The sequence below is a fragment of the Anguilla rostrata genome, chromosome 1 (assembly GCF_018555375.3).
Source record: "Anguilla rostrata isolate EN2019 chromosome 1, ASM1855537v3, whole genome shotgun sequence".
NCBI lineage: Eukaryota > Metazoa > Chordata > Actinopteri > Anguilliformes > Anguillidae > Anguilla > Anguilla rostrata.
Genome location: NC_057933.1, coordinates 65,697,459 through 65,718,931, shown reverse-complemented (window position 1 = coordinate 65,718,931; position 21,473 = coordinate 65,697,459). Strand labels below are relative to the sequence as shown.

Here is a 21,473-nt window from a genome sequence, read left to right as displayed (position 1 = left end):
ATGGTTTCTTTCAGCGCTGTGTTCTTTCTGTCTGTCATGTAGTCCACTTCCTCCCAATCTCAAAAATACCAGAGAGAGGAAACATGAACGTCACTACTCTTGTCTTGACTTTCATTCTCTCTCCTACTCTCTGTTACTCTGTACCCATGCCTTTTGCAAAGTAATTCTCACATATACAAGTATTCAAAGGGGATGATTTCTGTTCTAATAATCAGATGTGATTTCGGCCCAAGATGCAGGTTATGATGGCTGGCTGTGTCATCTCCAGCATTTTCATCCACCCACAAAACTCAAAGTTGACTCAAGCATTCTACCTTAAGGATTTCCATTTCAGTTAATTCTACTACATTATACCCAGTTTGCAGGAGATGTCATCCAAGGCAGCATGCAAGACAAGTATAGTGAGTTTATTTAAGTTTGTGACAGCAAATGGATTGATTACTTTTGCAGTCAAAACGTTTTTCATCTTAGCACTTATTTGGCTGATTATAGATTAAATATTTCAAATCCTTATCTCTGCTGACTGATGGGGATGTGATTAACATTCGAGCATGCACCTGCACGCATTCTGTGATACTGTAGTCATGTATGTGGGTACACATGCATACGCACATACACACTGGCTCTAATCTGAAAAACACATTTCCAATGTACAAAAATGCCAAGTCACTCACACATACAAAGCACTGTCTATAAGTCATTAATTCAAGCTTGCTTTGGATTACAGCTTGTTTAATTTGTATCAACTAAGATAGCTAATATTGTTTATTTTAACTTGGCATTTTTTTGCATTGAAAGCATGTTTTTCTTCAGATATAATTTCTTTTTGCAATGTGTTTGCTATGAGTAAGTGCATATGAATGTAGGTAATGAGAGAGACATGCATGCACATAAATACATCCAACAAACACACATTCTAGGTGAAAGAAACACATAGGCATGGATTCAATCATTTTTCCTTTACCATGAATGACAAATAAATGATAGTGTCATATTTTTAAATGGAAGTGTTTTTAATGGGAAATTGTGTACATAATAATTGTATGTATGTCCATAGAGGATCTATAGGGCTAGCTATAATTCATGTAGAAATGTGGCATTGTAGAGTAGCTACAATAGTCTAGTTAAAAAGTAGCTAACAGTAGAAACGGCATAGTGGTAAATTTACCTGTTCTCACTTTTAAAAAATTGATGTACCTGCTGTGAGGAAGTCATTATATTATAAATGTGTGCACTTCTATATATGTCCATTTTGAGTGCACATCCAATGTTTTCATTTGTGATGCAGCTAAATGTCCAATATGGAGACATATTGTTTGAGGGCCTGGAGCATTTGTGATGTAATCATCATACGTTTGGGGCTTTATAGTTTGGATGTGTGAAGTTGTTTGTGAATTCTTTCCATTGACATGAGGTCAGAGGGTAGAGAAATGAATTTTCTTAAGGGCTGAGAGTCTGTGGTCATTGTGGCTATTTCTGTTGGAAAAGTCTTGATGCTGTATAGATTTCAGGCATGCCGCCTTGCCGTGTACACATATAACACAAATGCACAAGTACACACACACACACGCACACACAAATAAACCACACACTGAATGTAATTCCTTTTTAAAATTCACAAGGGACTTGCAACCATCCCGTTTCCCTCTATCCCTCAAATTCTGTTAAATGGAGGCTCTGAGATAAGAAGGCCCTGTAATTTAAAGAAAACTCCCACGCTCAATTTTTCTTGCCTGAGAGTTGCCATTTTGTGGTATGAACTGTGTTGATAGTTTTCCGCTCCTTTCCCTTTGTGACTACATGACCTGCATTCCTGTGTTTTCTGTGAACTGGGTGGCATACTGTAAATGTAGGGCAATCAGAAGTGGGTATTGTGGTTACCCCCACTGACTCAGACATGGATGCAGTTATAAGAAATGTAAAAATGCCAATAAACTGAGGCTGGCAGTGTAGCATAGTGACGTTGCAATTTCAACCGCAAGGTGGTATGTTGCCAATGCACCATACCTGAAATTGAGAAATGAGCATTTTTCTTGATTAGTGCTGAACTAAAACATTATAAAATAATATATACAACTATGTACATTGAATACAGTAGCAGAAAGGTATATCGTTCGGTCTCTGTCAATAAGATAAAAATATGGATGTTTCTTCATTTCTTCAAGACAACCCCCCCCCCCCCAGGCAGGTGTCAGGTGTCAGGTGCAAGGTGCCAGGTGCCAGGTGTGGCTGACTTTCTTTCAGGTGGTCTGTGACCTTACACTCTGGCAGGGGCGACATAGCTCAGGAGGTAAGAGCGGTTGTCTGGCAGTCAGAGGGTTGCTGGTTCGATCCCCGCTCTGGGCTTGTTGAAGTGTCCCTGAGCAAGACACCTAACCCCTAACTGCTCTGGTGAATGAGAGGCATCAATTGTAAAGCGCTTTGGATAAAAGCACTATATAAATGAAGTCCATTTACCATTTACTCTCTGTGGTTTCCAGGATCACGATTTTGACCAAGTCTCTTTCTGGGTTGGAAAAGATCTTATAAGGAATTTAGAAATTTTCAAAAAGTTGGTTAGAGTTCAGTTGGTGTTTTTTAAATGTTAATGTGTACACATGCACAAGGATGATTGTAGAGTGACTTGTTGTATTTTATTAAAATGATCGCATATAAGGAATTCTAAAAAATAAAGCATATTTTAAGAATTACAAAATGCTGATTAAAGTTCCTATGGTGCTTTTTCAACATTGTTTAAAGAGCAATGCTGTGTCATGCATTGATGCTATGAGCATAGCCTACAGCCAATGGCCTTACACATCCTCTGTTTGCTCAGCTATGCAATGATGCATGGCGTAGCAATGGCATGCAGTAGTGAGGAAAATGTAATGTGCCACTTCTGCGCATGAGCAAAGCCTTCTGTCAGATATAGGGAAGTTGTCATAACAAGAAGGTGAATTCCACCCTCTAACAAGACATGACGTGGTGTAAACAGTAGTTGATACTTTTTTAGTGTATCCTGTAAACAAACTCTTAGTACTAACAGAATGTACACAATCAATATTATTCAATGAATACTTTGTATTGCAGTGATAGTTAGCAGCCCACTTCATATGTGGAGTGAGTTGTTTCTTTATTTACTTAAACTGGTTAAGTATCTTTTTTTATCATACATCTGTTTATTTTAAATTTTTGTCTCAATCAATACCAAATCACTGTTCATGAAAAAGTAATAGAGAAAATGAAAAGTTGCTATCAACCCAGGACAGGGAAATTCTGGATATGTTTCCCCTTGGGAAACAATGCTACCTTAGAGACAGTTTCATTTTATGTTTCATTATATGTTCTACATATCTGTGACATTTACAAACATTCAGCTGAATGTGAGAGGGAAAGGATGTTGATTTCCACCAATCTATGGAGATGTACCACAGATCATGAGCTTTTAAGCATGTAACAGCAACAAATTAAATGTTTTTTTAATAAAAGGGATATGGGGAGGAAAGAAGTAATGGGTGCCATATTGACAACTAATAACAAAGACAGTGTTCAGTATATCAAAACATCACATCATTGAATCAGATCTTATGGATTTTATGGTATGGATTTCAAAGCAAATTGGCTTAAGAGCAAGAGATTTATCAACACCTGAAAGTGCAGCAAACAATGTACGCATAAGCATTGGTTTGAGAGGAGAGGGAGTTAGATGGAGAGGGGGTTTTAGCGTTCTTACCAGCATTGTTGTGGTTTCCTGTTTTCACATTGTTTATCAATCTGTTTGTGTTCTTGTGTTCATGAGTAAATTGTTCCTGGACTGTGATTTATACATCAGGGACATTTACGTTAACGTCATTCCCTTTGGTAGATTTAAACAATGATGGGCAAAAAGGTAAAAGAAACAAAAGACATGAAGATGTGAATAATCATATCATAACTGATTGTATCTCTTCTTGCTCATCCATGAATTAGTAGAAGTGACAGAGTGCAGTGAAAGGAAAGTTGTTTTATAGAGAGTAGCTCCATCCAGTGGCCAATTGCAGCAATAATCATTGCCATGGCAAAAAAAACAAACTTGCTGAACAGGTTTACGTAGCCTGAGTCAACATGAGTTGTCGCACAGTGACATTAATAGAGTAACAGGTTCAGTTTATCCGAGTTTAATTATTTTCAGTTAAAGGCACTGATACATTTTCTTTACATAAATTGTTCATTATGAAATATGTCAGCAACACATTTATATATAAATACAATACCAGTTAAATTATTTATCTTATTCTTTTTGAGAATTTACACAAACTGTTAAGACATTTTAACAATGACAACAACAACAACAACAACAACAACAACAACATATTGTTCTAACAAAATTACATTTGCACAGAAATATAAAAATTAAACTAAATAGCTTAATTTGACAATCTTTCTGTCTTCTTTATTGGAACAATTCTGTTTTAAATCAGTTATAGATGACATTATCCAATCCCCTCCTGTTCCTTTGGCATTAGATCAGGAACATCATTTCAAGATAAGATTAAATTAATTTGCTTCATGATTGAAATGAACTGTTTTCCTTCTTTCTTTTTCCTTTTTTCTGTTGACCAACATTATTTCTGTCAACATTTTTTATAATTTTGACATTATCTCTTTTCCTCCCTGACTCCGTATGGGGTCAGTAGGAAGAGACCCCAGTAGGTATACTGTGCGTTATGTCTCAAAGGCATTCGTGGCCAGATCTCAAGTCTGAAACTCTGCCCTTCCTGGCATCTAATTGTCCGGGAAATAGATACGGTGCCTTCTTCTGTCCCCCAGTTCACTGCTTCACTGAGTCGCCTCTCTTCCAGACCTGGTATGCCGTTCCTGATCAGAGTGACCTTTCGCTTGGTCAGCTTTGTCATCTTGCCAAAAGTCACCTGGGCATAAAAATGGTAGAGCCCCCCAGATCCGACGTAAACCGAGTTGTTTCTGAGGTCAAGTGAACGTGAGGTGCCGGCAAAGCGGGGAGGCAGGTCCTCATTCAAGGTCAAATTGGAGTCTGAACGAGAGAGAGAGAGAGAGAGAGAGAGAGAGAGAGAAAGAATGAGGGAGGGAGAGAGAGAGAGCGTTAAGAGCAGAGAGTGTTAAGCTCATCATCACTCAGAGAAGGTTGGACATAAGGCTGAAAGTCAGCCAGCTGTCCTTAGGTATGTAGAAGGTCCACAAGCGGAGTAAACATACAAACAGAATAAAGTTGACAAACAATCTTTTAAGTCTAAGTCTAAACAAGCTTGTTTGTGCTTGCTATTTTTATTCAGCATACCTTACTGGTTTCGGATTACCGCGGTTTCCACATCTGAGCCTGCTGAGTGAGTCACACAACCCACTTTACAGAGGAGCGGAGAAAGAAGTGGGAAGAAGAGAAAGCGTGAGGGGGAAGTAAAGTATAGGCCAGATCCTGAACATAAAGCTTTGAACCAGGTTTTGGTTTTGATACATGTAGTAATAAAAGCCACGGGTTTCCTAAGCACCTTGGGCGTGCTCGGCATGTGTGTTTGAATTAATCCTAGTATGACTGTATAAAGAGCTGGCAGCCAAATGCACCTTGAATTCATTGGGATTGGAGACACAGCCACCCTGTCTCAATGCTCAGAAATCACAATTGGAGAAATTCCATACAAAGATGGACAGTGTAGGTATACAGACTATGTTCCAGAATTAGGGTCTGTCAGGTGGTGGGGGGCATGGCAATGTGCTCCCTTGTTGGGAGAATTGGGAATGCCAAGCAAGGAAACTGCAGAAATATGGCAGCCCTTCCAAGCAAGTACATCAGAATCTTATTCAAGCATATAGCCAGGCCTAGTGCTGCTTGGTCATGGTATGGCATTTGCAAAGAAATTGTTTAGTGACTGATTGAGTTGCCACATCCAGCTGGTGTGAATATGAACCTAAGAGGCTTGCCCTGCTAGCCTTATGACTATATTAAAATCATACTCTTGATCTAAATTACATTGCACTACAGAAAATTAGGGATGTAGTTAGAAACCATAGGGCTCATTGACATTGCCTACAATTGCTGCCATTTATTATGATTACTATTATTAAAAGATATTCAATTGAATGGAGATTAATTATAGCAATTGCGCTGTTCCTGTCTTATTAGGCTTTCAATGATTGCATTGAAAACATGGGCTTTAATACCTTAGAAGTGATGCTTCTAATCAATATCCAGCGACACAGCAGAGACCAATGAGAAAGTGCTGATGTGATATCATTTTTTCCTACCCATTATATTTTCCTACTTTTCCTTCCACACATTATCCATTGGTTTAGTCTAATACGGCTCGCTTCTTGAAAGTGGAGGGGCCATTGGCTCTCTGGCTCCCTGTTTCCAGCACCAGTCCATCCAAGCATAAGACAAAAGGAGTGAAGGGTGGAGGCAAGGAGGAGAGTTAAGGAGAAAACACCACGTGCTGGCTGCTACTACAGGCAGCTACACCTGCCTCATGCTGAGTTTACTCACCATTCAAACTAACTTCTACAGTATATAAAAAAACCAGAGCTATTTTGTGATTTGGTATTGTAGTCACGAATGCTATTCAGTATTAGGGCAATAGTCAAGGTTGAATAACGACAGAAATTCAAAAGGGAAATGTGAAGCAGAGGACCTTCAGGGCCATTGCCATCATGAGCACTAACGGTCCCTCTTAACATTAGAGAGGGGAATGACGGGAGAAGGGAAAGGAGGGTGAAATGTGGAAGAATGGAATGAGGGTGTCTTTTTTTCATTTTGACATGGAACAGCACACAGAGTCAGAGCTGGCAGTAGGATTTTGGTGGCCCAAGAACAAGGACCACCAGGAGGGGGAGTGGGGGTTGGTGGAGTTAAGCCACAGACACATAAGTGACAGTACTGTACAAATAATACGTGCCACAAAAGAAGTATATTAAAACTTGAAATGTGTGAACTAGGGATAGTTGTGGTCCAAAATGGCTGCATATAGTGTTTATGCCAGCAGAGACTCTGCAGAGAGTCCTATTGAATGGATGAAATGGATGAAAGTCCCTTCCTTTCCAACAACTTCTTTCAGTTCAGGACTGTAACTTACCAATTATTGTTAGATGAATGTGAGAAAGGGGACGACCTGCAATGGAAAGCAAAATTCTGTTGATTTAGCATTACATTTAACAAATACTCCAGTTTGCTCACATGTACATTGGTCATGGTTTCAGTTTCCCTTTATATATTTATCCAGGTGGGTAATTACTAAAGCAATTTACGTTTATCACCTTTCCCAAAAGTACAGGAGCAGTACCTCAACTGCGATTCAAAACTAGCTTCACATTGTTGCAGCAGGTATTGTTTTTGTCGGTTTGCCCAAAACGTTTTCACTCATTTGAGCATATACTATAATGTGTGTATTGTGATATGTTTTTCTTAAAAACCCGCTACCCCCTCAGACCTTCTGATTGAAGCACTACAGCACAAAAACATTCAATCTATTAACTACACCCTGTTATGTTCTGCCCAACTACATGATATCCAGGTCTTTTTGGAACAGAGTCAGTTCTACTGTACTGAGATCACTGCATACCCTGTGTTGATTTTCAGGAACATGGGAGTGAGAGAGGATACACTACTCACCAGTGGTCGAGCTGGATTGAGCAGGCTGAGAATGAGCTGGGAATTTAAAAAACAAAAATGAGCAACCAGTAAGATTTTCACATGCATATGTCTATATATTTGTATTGTATGTTTGAAACACTGGTACAGTACATTCACAAGTCATATAGTAACATATAATAAAAATATAGTAACATAAATCCTAACAATAGAAAACTCACGCTCATTTTGTTGTGGGTTGTTATCTTCGACCTGAAAAAAATGTAATCAAATCTCTCAAGAAAATTCTATACATGACCACTGAATAGACTTGAATAGTTTCCGAACAAACAAAAGTCCAGGGAGACGAACAAAATACACACATGCATGCATACACAAGCACACATACATGCACGTAAGCTTCATATAGCAGTGTACTGCAATTATGTGGTCACATAAAAACATTAATGAGCAATTATAGCTTAATTAGTAACTTTCTAACACCATCTAATGACTGACTTCTGAACGACTGTGTTGTATGATAAATTTAGTATACAGCTGTGCATCCAATCACTCCATGTTCATTCAGCTTGCATTTTAAGTGCGCATCATCATCATCATCATCCTCATCATTATAATCATTTCAGACATACAAACTGAATAAATTACATAACAAATAACTCATGTTGTTCTTTTTCACTGCTTTACTTAGTAAGTCCTTGTGAGTGGAATATGGCGACCTGACTTACCTGGTCTTGGGTGTTGTGTCGAGCGGTTAGCTGAGTAACAGACATGACCACCACGGCCACGGACAGCAGACCACACCACACCAGCAGCAGTAAAAACTTTTGTGTCCACATCTTTTCATCCCCCATTGGAAGAGCAGTGACACTGGCTCCTGATCCCAGTGAAACATCAGCACTCTGGTCACAACGAGGGGTTGATTATGATGTGACACGTTCCAGGGACAGTGGTGAAAGGGTGCTGGGGTTTCACCTTTGATATCACACAGCAGGTGTTTCCCCTTTAATGACAGAGGAGTTTTGGACTCTCCAGGTAGAACGCTCCAAATGCCATGCATTATATTGCAAAAGCAGTAACATTGCACTCTGAGATACAAGTCCATACATACTCTATAATCAGGAAACTATGAAAAATATGTGTGCATTCAGGTACATGTTTGTTTCAGAAACAAAAAATAAAGCATTCTTTCTACAGAGCTGAGTTACACCCAAAAAAACCAGTGGAGTCAGTTAAAGAAAATCAAAAGCAATTTGAAATGCACAACTGTATCCAGTTTGCAGACACACATTTGTATGTTTGGGTAGAAAACAGAAATGATAGATGAACACCCAAAGAAAATCAGCGAGTTTTCTATAATTTAAAATTAGAAAGGACAGAAACACTTTAGCATATTATAGAGTCAACAGTTTCACTTACTGAGTTATTAGAGTCCACTTAAGGAATGATGAAATCCAGTATATTTACCGTAAGGCCCGGACTGCTACAGTACCATACATTACCTGATATAGCTTACATTATTTCCTGTTTAGAGACTCATACAATACATTATTCTCATGAATTTGACTTACCTCGGTGTGTCTTGTAGTGTGGATGTGTCAACGTTTGATGCTGTGGTGTAGATAAATGTTTGCTTTAGAGTACTACAGGATTTCCCCTCTTCATGGTGGCGAAGAGATGAGTAGAGGTTTTTTTTCCACCACTGTGGTCGGAAAAAGAAAGAAGAAGGGGGTAGTTCAAATGTACTACCCTCAGCAGACTGACCAGGCTGTACAGACAAAGTGAGAGTGAATGAATAGCACCTGGAATAAAACAGCCACTTCTGTACATTCTGGCAGTTATATAAATTAACACTGATTTGGTAGTTTCGAAAGATCTTAATTCCATGTTAACAGCTGTTGTCATAACTGTGGTATAGTATGAGATACTGAGAAAGACTTCAGGGGAAATCAGCAGGTGAAAATACACCAACTGTTGAGTGAAGGGAAGCCTTTATATGCTTATACACCAGAGACCTGAACACTATGCTTATCACACTGATGCCACTGGTCACTGCATCATGATAACACTGAGCCGAGAGAGAGGGTCTTCATATGGAATGTGTATACCAATCTGACCAAAATAAATGTTCCTTTAACATTGCATTGATAGACCCTGAGTCCATGTTTAAGATCCAATATACTGAGAGACAAATAGGAAAGTAGAATGGCTAAAATACAAACCTGTGCCAATTACCAAATCAGGATAATCGAATAAAGTGTAGAAAAAAAAAACAATTTATTTTTATATAGATTGTGGAGCACATATAAACCACAAGGGTCTTCCCTAGGCAGTGATAAAAACGAAACAAACCACTTCACATTTGTTCCCCATTAGGTCTACGGTCATACTTTTCCCTTTCTTTTCAAGTCTAATGTATTGTAATACAAAGAAGTAAGTGCTTTGACATTTTTCTGTGCACTAAAGTTGCTCTCTCTCTCTCTCTCTCTCTCTCTCTCTCTCTCTCTCTCTCTCTCTCTCTCTCTCTCTCTCTCTCTCTCTCTCTCTCTCTCTCTCTCTCTCTCTCTCTCTCTCTCTCTCTCTCTCTCTCTCTCTCTCTCTCTCTCTCTCCCTCCCTCCCCCCCCCCCCCCTCCCTCCTCCCTCCTCCCCTGTGTCTGATGTGTTCGATTCTCTGGGGCATCCCCATTTTTTTTTTTTGTCTAGAAAAGGTCACTAGTGCCCCAGACAAACACAAACAGACACCACTTGGATGCATAGGTGCTGTCCCAAGACTTCAGCACAGGTGCACAGACAAATGTAGAAATATAGAACAACACAAAATCCATCAAGTGTTACAGTTATTTTTCTCATTAAATATTTATGATCCAAACATAAGAAATTTGATGTGGATCACATTTCTTTAAATCCAAGCTGAATCACATCCTGAGGTTGGCTGAATAGAATACTGCTTTTATTGGATATGATGTAAACTTCTGTCACTAACATTCTACTGACAAAAATCATCCCATAATAATTCAGAAGGGAAAAAAAACTCTGTTGTAGGGGGCTTCAAGTGGGAGAGAATATAGAATACAACAACTGAGAGAAATGGGATCATAGTTTAAATGCTCAGAATCAAACATCTGACACATTAAAATCATATGTGAACACGAGCACATAAATCCGACATACAGAAATCCATTTTTCCAAATGTGTTGTATATAAGTAAAAACAAGTAAAAACAAGAACACTCAAAGGCAAGTCTGTCATTTTCACGTGGAGGATGTTTACCCTTCTGACCAAGTGCACATGAGAAGTACCAGTCAGTGTTTTTGTCAAACTTGCAAACCTTTTGATAAAGGTTCTTGTTGATGGGAATTTCCAGGCAGTCCTTTTTTCTATTCAGGCACTGTAACCTATTTTCTTTTTCTGAAAATGATTGTCCAATCAGTATAAAATTGCATTTCAAAGGAACATGACATTATGTTGCATACACCTACATATGACGATTTGAAAAACCCCATTATTATTATGTTTGTCCATCCACTCATATTACATGACATGTAGTAAAACTAGTAGCTTAATTACATTATGCAGCAGTTGGCTGGTAGTTCAACTAAGTTTAAATATGTGTAGTGATTGTAGTTAATTACTTTTTGGCATATTGAGGTGTAGTGAACTACAGGAACAACGAACTACTTTTGGTTGTAAAACATTATCTTTCTTCCAAACCAATTGTAGTTTTGCAAGCTACCTTCTCTATAGGTTGCTTTGTAGTAGCTCAACTACTTTCAGTGTGAAGTAACTGTAGTTTGTACAATGACGCTTTCAGAGTATTTTCACCAACACTGTGTATTGTAGTCCGGTATATTCTTTTTATGTGTTCATCATTGTAAAGAGAACAAATCAGATTTGTTCTGGTTTGGTTTCAGCCATTTAATACATGAGAATTTCACCTTTTTTGGTTAAATCTCATCCATAATCCTTAAGTTCATACTCTGTGTAAGGGCTCTCCATGTATTTTCAAAATGTATAAGGTATTCAACTGTTTTGCATTTTGGTCAGATCATGATAGTGTTTTATACCATAAAAATTCACCAAAAAGGTGACTTTATAATCAAAAGTAGAAGAATGCATTAATTGTAACATGACTGCGACCAAATGTTAGGAGGATTTTTGTTACATCAGAAGCAACACCTGGTGAACCTAACTAATTATCTAACCACAAATATAGCCTAATGAACAGTCATAAGAAGACACAAAGACATCTGTGGGGAAAGGGTGCTCATGTGCGATGTGGGGCAAGGCATACAGGTGGGGAAAGTGGTGCGCTCCTTAGAACAGGTGTATAAAACAGGTTTCATTTGTAAACACAGCTTAATATTGTTTCTGAGAGGGGAATCTCCCATGTTATCATTATACAAGTATGCCTCATGGCCATGTAATCTTTATTGCAGAAGCCTGGCTGGTTCTTTTATTTTTGTTGCATTTTCAGTTAGCAGGTAAACTCAATGATTTGATGTTGATTTTACCCTTGGAAGAACACGATGCCTGATTTGCGATATGACATTTTGTAATGTGAGCGTGAGGTATTTGTATGTTTTTTTGGCTGTGCTGCGGCCATTACAAGGAATCTGTTGACATTATTGAGCTGATTGAGCAGTCATGTGGAGCAAAGCTGATCTTCTCTGCTGGCTGGTGTCCCAGGGAAGCTGATGGGGAAATGCCTGACATTTCAGTGCATAGTCAATAGATAAACTTACAGTGGAGACTCAGCCATTGTCAAGCAGGAGACCGAGCCTACTAGAGAAACACTGGGGAAATACTGTAATTATTAAAACAGAAGGGATAACAACAATGAAGGTAGTCTTTTGTATGTGTTGTTGCCAGACAGACAGACAGACAGACAGATAAATAGATAGGTAGATAGATAGATAGATAGATAGACTTACTGTTCTATAAATTCAGCCTATGGGGGGGGGGGGGGGCGGGAAATGGTAGCAGGGGTATGTGGAAGACTGGAGATACAGTAATGCAATTCAGTAGACAGGGTAGGAGGATAAGGTCACAATTCACTTTCTGGCCATTACTTAAAGCAATACGTCTAATAAACTGTCATGGTTCTGTGCCTGTCTGTGTTTCCTTTTTTGGGCCGCCAGATGGCGGCACTTCAGTTTGTAGTTTTGTTCCTTTTCCCTGTTTAATTGTATTATTGTTTTCAATTATTCAACTATTGTTTTTTGGTTATGTCTCGTTTTCCCTTCCCTCTCTGTGGTCTGATTGTGCATTGCGCCCTCCTGTGTCTCATTAGTGTCTTGTCTATTTAAGTTCTTTTCTTCCCTGACTCGGGTGCTGGATCCTTGTGTTTCTGATTGCATTTCTGATTGTGTTTCTGCTTGTGTTTTCGCGTGTGTTTCCGTCTGAGAGTAGCTCCCTGTGTGTTTCTGCCCATGTTCTGTTTTCTACGTGTTTTTGGATTTTTGGATTTTCTTTGTTTTTGCGTTTGAAGAAAGTTTTGTGTTATGTTTTTGGGATTTGACCTGCGAGGCATTTTTTGTTTTCCTGCCTTTGTTCCTGAGTTTTTATAATTAAAGTCTTTGGGTGAATTTTCCTTTGGGAGTTTTGGGTGTTTCACTGCATTTGGGTCCATTCCCTCACCACTCCTGACAGAAGGATCCAGCTGTACTGGACCCAGCAGAGTTTTTTTTTTCCCCTCTTCCTGTTTCCTGAGGTTTTTGGGGTTTCTTGTTTAATCATGCCGCCAGTACGGTGGACTGATCCCTAGGATTCTCCGCCCAGCGATTGGGAGCTCGAGCCAGTTTTCGCCCTCGGGCCTCCCAGAGCCCGGGGCGGGCGGTCACGGAGGCATCGTGGTCGGGCTGCCTCCCGGTCGGCCAGGCCTCCAACTGCTCAGCCAGCAGACCCCTGGCATGCTTTTTTTAAGGGGTCTCGGCTGGCCATTTTTCCAGGGCCCGGCTCGCGGAGGTCCCGTCGGTCCCATCCGGCGGCCCAGCCGGATTCCCTACGGCTGGGGTCCGTGTTCCTGTCCCAAGCCCAGCCCAGACTGCAGCTGGGGCCTCCTGCTTCGCCCCGTGCCCAGGAGAAGCCTCCTGCTTTGCCCCACGCCCAGGAGAGGCCTTCTGCTTCGCCCCGCGCCCAGGAGAGGCCTTCTGCTTCGCCCCGTGCCCAGGAGAGGCCTTCTGCTTCGCCCCGCGCCCAGGAGAGGCCTCCTGCTTTGCCCCGCACCCAGGAGAGGCCTCCTGCTTCGCCCCGCGCCCAGGAGAGGCCTCCTCCACCTGTTGTCCCGCAGAGGCCTGCTCCGCCCAGTCTCCCGCAGGGGTCGCCTGCGCCACCCAGTCTCCCGCAGGGGTCGCCTGCTCCACCCAGTCTCCCGCAGGGGCCGCCTGCTGTGCCCGTTGTCCTGCAGGGGCCACCACCGCCTGCTGTGCTCGTTGTCCCGCAGGGGCCACCGCCGCGGCCCGCTCTGCCCGCTGTCCCGGAGGAGAAGCCGCCTGCTCTGTCCAGTGTTCCCGAGTCCTCCAGTGTTCCCGAGTCCCCCAGTGTCCCTGCTCCGCCTAGTGTTCTCGCACCCCCTAGTGTTTCCGAGCCGTCGCTGCCCCCACCCAGTGCCCCTCGAAAAGGGAAAAAGTCAGAATTCCTCCATGTCTTGGATTATGCAGTGAAAATGGCTACTGGGGGAATCCACTTTTCACATAGGGATTAATAAGGTTATGTTCCTTACTTCTATGAATCATGGATAATAAACTAATCAATTAGTGCTGTATAACTGTATTATGGTTCTTCAAGAGTACTTTCATTACTGTACTGAATCTGTGGTTATCTGCTTTCTTTTTTCTTTTTTCTTTTTTCTCCAATTATGCGGCATTCCGGGCAACTTCTTAAATAACAGAATCTGGCCTGATTCAAGAATTGTACGATTAAGTAAGGTGGATTCTGGATTGCTTAGGTATAATATAATATGTACACTATATCACAATGTAAACAATGGAAGCTATTTTGGGTACAGATGACTACGCAAAAAATAAATATAAATATTTTAGTACCAGATCCAAAACATTCATATCAAAAAGAATGTTCCCCTGAGTGTAATTGTGACCCATTTCTAAGATTAAAAATACTGTGTTAATCAATCATGAACATTTAAAGATAGTTTCACTTACTTAGAACAGGAATGTACCGAGATCACCATAAATTTCAGTTCTCTCTCTCTGTTTCTTTGTCCTAGATTAAGTGGGTGTCAGCGGTATTTTTTTAAGTTGGCAACTCAAAACACTTTCTCCCAGTTAGTTTCATCAGTTCTTGATGTATTTTTTTCTGCAGGACATGCAAAGATTTGTAGAAAAGTTCCTGTTCCTTTGTTCCTCCAGTTCCTCTTTTCTTATTCTTATGTAAGTGCTGTGCTTTCACTAAAACCAATTATTGAAGAGCACTGACTTTTAGTGGAGGATTTTACATGAATTGTACAAATAACTGAATATAGCCTCAGTCAACACGCATTTGCATTTTAACTTGTGCCAAGCTGATTATCAGCTTTCCACATACTTGGTCTTGGATTAAGTTCCGACAGTAACTTCAATAGGTCATGGGATGTAAAGCTTCTGTGGATGCAACTTGATTAATCATTTCATTTTTTTCTTTTATCACTTATAACTTATCCGAGGTTTTTGCTCTAGTTTTCATAATTGTTTATTTCATTACAAAAATAAGAACTACCCCTACCTCTATGATCTTCTTGCAGATTAAATAATTAGTTGGCTGCCAGCATGTTTTGTGCATGATATTTTAGTAGGAAACAACAAAATAATGAAAAAAAATTTCTTCAGCCTTTCTCCACCTGTCATATGCAAGTGAGACTGGCAGATTCATTCTGTCTGTACACCCCTTGATGAGAGACATGTCTCTCTCCCTTTGCCCACTATAGTCCTTACACAGCAGAATGCTCAATATGAAATCAACACTGAAAGAAAACATTACACAGTATGTTTTCTCATGTGTGGACTCAAACTCTGTTCGAGCTGAACTACTTAGAAACCCCGAAGATGGTATTGTCAAATCAAATTGAGTCAGATCAATTTTATTTGTATTGTACATTTTACAGAGAACTGACACAAAGGCACTTTACAGAGTAGCAGAAAAAGAGCCAAAATCAGGCCTGAACCACCAAAAAGCAAGCGCATGAGGTCAATTTAAAAAAACTCCCCGAAGGGAAGACAACTTAAGAGGAACCCAGAAAGAGGTAGGAGCCCATCCTCCACTGGCCGGCCTGGTATGAAGAAGCGGTTGAATGAACGGTGAATTTAGGGAGGGGAAAATAAGGCTGGAGTGGTCTGGGAGGTGCAGGAACCCCAGGAAAAACAAACAGAGAAAATGTGGTTAGACACAATAAAGATTGTCAACACACAAAGTAAATGTACTGGAGCCTCAACTCGATTTCAATATATGCTCCAACACTGCAGGGCTAACTCAGATCATACATTCATGCACAAGGCTAAACTAGCTTGTCAGCTCCATTAAAGCCAGCTTGACACTTGACGCTAAACTACCAAGTGTGTCAGCTTTATTAAAGCCAGCTTGACACTTGACGCTAAACTACAAAGTGTGTCAGCTCTGTAATGGCCCGCTTGACACCTCAGATGTGTGTAAACAGCCCATTAACAAGTGCTCCCTAGACTTGATAAACGAGCATCTGGTCCTGCTGGCTTGAGTGGCAGTACTGCAAGTATGCCCTGACAACCACATCTAATTTCATAAACTCCATGATTACTCTTCACCATTAAAGAGGATATAGTACACTAGGAATGGCTAACTATAGGGTTGGCTAAAGAGAAATGTTTTAAGCCTACAAGGAAAGACAAAGAGTGTGTCTGAAGCCAGCAAATGCATAGGAAGATTGTTCCATAAGCCAGGAGCTCCGTAGGAGAAGGGTCTACCACCCATTGTAATTTTAGATATAAGTACATGACATTTTCACATAATCAGCATCTTGAGAACAAAGTGATCCTGGAGGAGAGTAAGGAATAAGTAACTCACTAAGATATTCTGGGCTTGTAACCGAAAGGTCGCAGGTTCGATTCCCGGGTAGGGACACTGCCGTTGTACCCTTGAGCAAGGTACTTAACCTGCATTGCTTCAGTATATATCCAGCTGTATAAATGGATACAATGTAAAAATGCTATGTAAAAAGTTGTGTAAGTCGCTCTGGATAAAAGTGTCTGCTAAATGCCTGTAATGTAATGTAATGTAATGTAATATTCTGGAGACAAACTGTTTAAAGTTCTAACAATACGATCTTATAGTCAATTCTGATTTTGACAGGCAGCCATTGAAGGCATTTGAGCACTGAACTGATTGGGCAGCCCTGGTGTACACATGGAAAGAAGGAGAATCAATCAAATCAGAGAGGTTCATCAGCGATCATTATTGTATGATTTGGAAAACATGACAAGGAAATTACAAGAGCTTTCCCTCTAGAAACAGATTGTAGCAGGCACCATTTGGATTGTTTTTGTCATTGAGTGGAGGCTAAATTAATAATATATTGTATTATCTCCTGAGGTGTTAAAAAAACTTTACTGACATATCTATTTTATTTATTAGTTTAGAATGGCATTACTATACATATTCAGTTGCAAAAGTCAGAAATAATGTCATGAAACCAATCGCTGTCATTTATTTATTTTTTTAAAGTCTTTTTTTTGCATCTAGGTTCTTTCCCCAAACCTGCTAACGTAAAATAAAAAGTCCAAATAGCTAGGCTGATAAAAGCGCATTGGAGCAATGTGCGAGGTTTCGCACAAGCATTGCAAATCATCTGACTAAAGGAAGTTTGGAAGCAAAGTATTAGTCACTTTTTGAAAAATGCATAATAAATTCAGAGTAGCTTATAAAAAAGGCAAGCATTAAGCTGGAAGAATTCACTTTCTATGAGTAAAATATCAAAATGTGAACAAAAGGTGTACATCTCTGTAATATTGCTAAAGAATAACATTTAGAAAAAGTTTAATAGTGTTTAATATAATGATTGTCTCAATGTGTGTATCTTCTATTTCAGTTGTACTTCATGAAAAACATAATCAAAAAAGCTATATATGCAAAAGAATAAAAATATATGATCACATTGTATTAACAGTTCAGTGTTTTGGTAATTAGTAGCAACCTAGCACAGTTGCACAGTAGACACACTCAAACGTACATAACAGAAAACCACAAATTAATACCCAGATTCTTCTAAAAACATAAAACAGAGCACAAGAACAGAAATTTGACCAATGCAGGTCTTCTTCGAGTGGAATTTCCAGGGAGGAGGGTGGGTCAGTTTGCCTGAATAAAATCGAAAGACGTTGTCCCTACTGTGTTACGTGGTTAAACAAATCTGCATACCATTTGAAATTTTTTTCTGTTGTTCAGGTCTTATGACTATAGGGCTTATTAATACACTCCGCTCTGCTTTCTGAATAAAGACCAGAAAAAGTTTCAAACTGTTTCAAACCAATGACAGTGGGAAGAAGATGTATGTTTGGAAAGCAGGTGTTGAAACAGCTCTAATGAGATCCTGATTACTGCTGGTTTAATTACCAGTAGATTTAAACAAAGGTTCATGGCTACAGAATGAAAGTGGCCTCTTTAAAAATAAGGTAACATTAATACTAACGAAAGGATTACAATTCTTTAAAAAATTGTGTGATCACTCGCCTGCCCGATATGTTCAACACTCAAATCTCTACATTTTAAAGCTCCCAAAATAAAATAAAGCCTCTGTACTTGAGTTAAGAGGTGGTCTGGGTGGGTTGAAGCACAAACAAATTATTCAGCACCACATTAGCACAGCCCAAATTTCTATTGACACACTGTACCCTCTATTGCATTGCCCCACCCATGTTGATGCTAACACCTTTATTCAAGATCACAAAATTACCAAACCAGGCCACAGTGAAAAATATTCCATTTCTGAGGGTGAATTGAACAATTCCACTAGCACTCAGGTGCAACTGCAGAACCATTTTTACCAAGAACAGGGCCCAACATGTTGTTCTTACTTTTCCCCTCTCCTATAAAGCAATTTCATGGTTGCTTATTTCACAATCATTTCAAGAGCACTTTGACCATCATTCAAAAGTCATTTTCTTTGAATATTTTGGTTTTTAAAGCACCATCATGCACTTGTCCTAACAGCAATCCATTAAAAAAAGGTTCCAACAGCTGTAACAATTTCACCTACTGAATGCTGAGGTTGTTTCAACATAAGACCTTGTCAGCATATTTACCAAGTTCTTCAACCCAGACACGAACATAAACTGTATACCAATATGCTGTGATGCATACTCACAAAGGAACATATGATTGGTCAAGCCATAACAGCAGTATCTGTGATTTATAGTTTGTATGGAGCTGTCGCTGACTGTTACATATGGTTATGTTAATAATGTCTAATTATTTGCTTTTTTGCTCCCTCCCACCCACATATATCTCAGATCCCCCCCCCATTTCAGGAAATCAAACACCCCCTCTAATTCCTCACCACCTACAAAAACTTTCTTTCTATCTGTTTATTTTCCCCACTGTCCCACTGTAGATTTACTTGTACACATATTACTCATGTCTTTTCTGTGTTGTTTGTGGGGGTGGGTTCTTTAAAAGGTGAATTTTGCGAGTGAAATATACTGTTAACTCATTGATAGTTCAGACCAAAGCAAAATTAATGTGTTCTACAGCATGTTACACTGCTAGCTTTCAAGATCCATTTCAGCACATTTGTGCTGATTAACATTATACACGATAACCACATTATGCCTAAGGAATAATGTCAAAACACTTTAAAATACATTAATATCCACTCTTCAATTTGTATGCTAAGGCTCAAATATGTTGTTGAAGATACATGCTTCTTTTTCTGTTCACTGACTCATGTCATGGTACAGTGAATTTTGGAGACATGGTGGCTCAAATTTGAAGCAATTCCCTTAAGTCTGTAGAAGTAAATTAGTTAAAATGCAGTATTAGCATAAAGAAAACTGCCCCATAAATAAGCTGACTACCTTAATGTTCAATACACTAAATGGCAGGCAGAGAGGGGGGGGGGAGAGGGGGGGAAAGAGAGAGTTGGACATGTGTGAAGACAGAATCTGATAAAATTCTGAAGAATGTTTTTTTTTTCATTACATTACATTACATTTATTTGGCAGACGCTTTTATCCAAAGTGACGTACAAAAAGTACATTTCATGGTCATAGACAACTACTAAACACAGGTTCAGTAAGATACAATACTTATTTTGTACAGCTATTTCTAGCCAAAAACACCGTTTAGTTCACACAGTGAACACTATTCTGACCTAACCTCTGCAAAGCCAACTAGGCAGAAGAATAAGCTACAGTATTAGGACAAATACAAATTACCAAAAGTGCTGGGATGGGGCAACATGTAACAAGTGTCATAAAAGGGGGGGGGGGGTGGATTTAGAGTGAAATATACAGTGTGGTGGTAGTTAGTCTAGGTATAGTCTGAAGAGATGAGTCTTCAGGCCACGGCGGAAGATGGGTAGTGAGGGGGGTAGTGGAAATACTTCCACTGTAGTATTTTAATGCCACAGGAAATGCTGCTTGACAAGCCAATTTGAACCAGGTCTGCACTGTAATGTACTTTTCAAACAGTGTGACATAGAAGTCTTACTTCTAAAAATAACGAAGCCTGGTTTGCCATGCGTCTCTATTCACTGCCCCGGCAGCTCACAACCATCCCTGCTCAATGGCTATGGCAAGCTAAATCAAGTGCACCCAACAGTAACATTGGATTTCTACATTTTTAAACGTGAGCTGAACTTTTTGGTGAAACAGAGGTGTCAGTTTTTTTGTTGTTGTTGCATTGCTTGGCCAGTACTCCCTCGTAAAAGAGATAGACATCTTAATGGGACTCACCGGGTTAAATAAAGGAGAAATAATAAACAAACAAACAAATAAATAAATAAGTCCTACTTTTCTTTACTTGTTTCTTTCTCCTCTAATCTCATTATTGTCTCACATTTGCCTGCTATTGGAATTTATTTTTTGTTGTTGTAAATGTGACAAATATATATTTTTTAAATCCAGCTCTTAGTCCAAGCGCTGGTCATCTCTCGTCTGGACTACCGCAACTCCCTCTCTGTTGGCCTCCCTGCCTCTGCCATCAGACCCCTGCAGCTCATCCACAATGCTACTGCTCATCTGATCTACAACCTCCTCTGACTCAGCCATTTCACTCCCCTTCCAGGCTATGGAGCAGCTAAAGTGACTACTCCATTATATCTTCAAAAGAACATCAGACCCAGGACACATACCAGACCTCTCCATCCTGATACTTCTAAGGGTTTCGCACCTCACCCCCACGTGCCTGCACTTCCAAGTCTCCTGTGTGTTCTGGTCCCCTGTGGTAGAATGAGCTTCCCACTGCAGGCAGGACAGAAAAATGCCTGCCCATCTCCCAAAATGAACTGGAGACTCATCTGTTCAAATGGCTCCCAGACCACCCTCTAGCCTTTCTTTCTTTCTTTCTTTCTTTCTGTGAATTTTCATTTGGATAATGCTATATGCACAGCTATATAAAGACATGTCTACTAGTACTTTTGTTTGTTCCAGTACAAATTGTTGGTTGTTCAGTTAACAATACATTTATTGATTACAGTTCTCTCTGTAGCTATAATCCATACATTAGCATTATACCGGTACAGCACTACAGTATAACTGTACATACATAATACAGTGCTCATATACCTATATTAGACTACAGAATTGTTGTACCTGCATAGTACTAAAGTGTCATTATACCAGAATACGTTTATAGCATAACACCTTCAAAATACAACAGCATCATTACACCAGCATTCCACAACAGTAGTAAGCTGTACACTACATCATTACACAC

General features: G+C 39.8%; 1 protein-coding gene across 2 annotated transcripts in view; it reads right to left on the bottom strand.

Annotated features, from left to right (window-relative positions):
* Nucleotides 1-4,120: 4,120 nt before the first annotated feature.
* Nucleotides 4,121-21,473, bottom strand: part of LOC135262800 (uncharacterized) — an 18,519-nt gene continuing 1,166 nt past the window's right edge. For both annotated transcript variants that reach the window (XM_064350067.1, XM_064350076.1), the window contains exons 2-7: nucleotides 9,148-9,278; nucleotides 8,305-8,478; nucleotides 7,798-7,828; nucleotides 7,598-7,633; nucleotides 7,062-7,097; nucleotides 4,121-5,011 (exon numbers count right to left, since the gene is read on the bottom strand). In XM_064350067.1, coding sequence (XP_064206137.1) covers nucleotides 4,617-5,011; nucleotides 7,062-7,097; nucleotides 7,598-7,633; nucleotides 7,798-7,828; nucleotides 8,305-8,430 — 624 coding nt within the window. In that variant the 5' untranslated portion in view covers nucleotides 8,431-8,478; nucleotides 9,148-9,278 and the 3' untranslated portion in view covers nucleotides 4,121-4,616. The remainder of the gene's footprint in view (nucleotides 5,012-7,061; nucleotides 7,098-7,597; nucleotides 7,634-7,797; nucleotides 7,829-8,304; nucleotides 8,479-9,147; nucleotides 9,279-21,473) is intronic.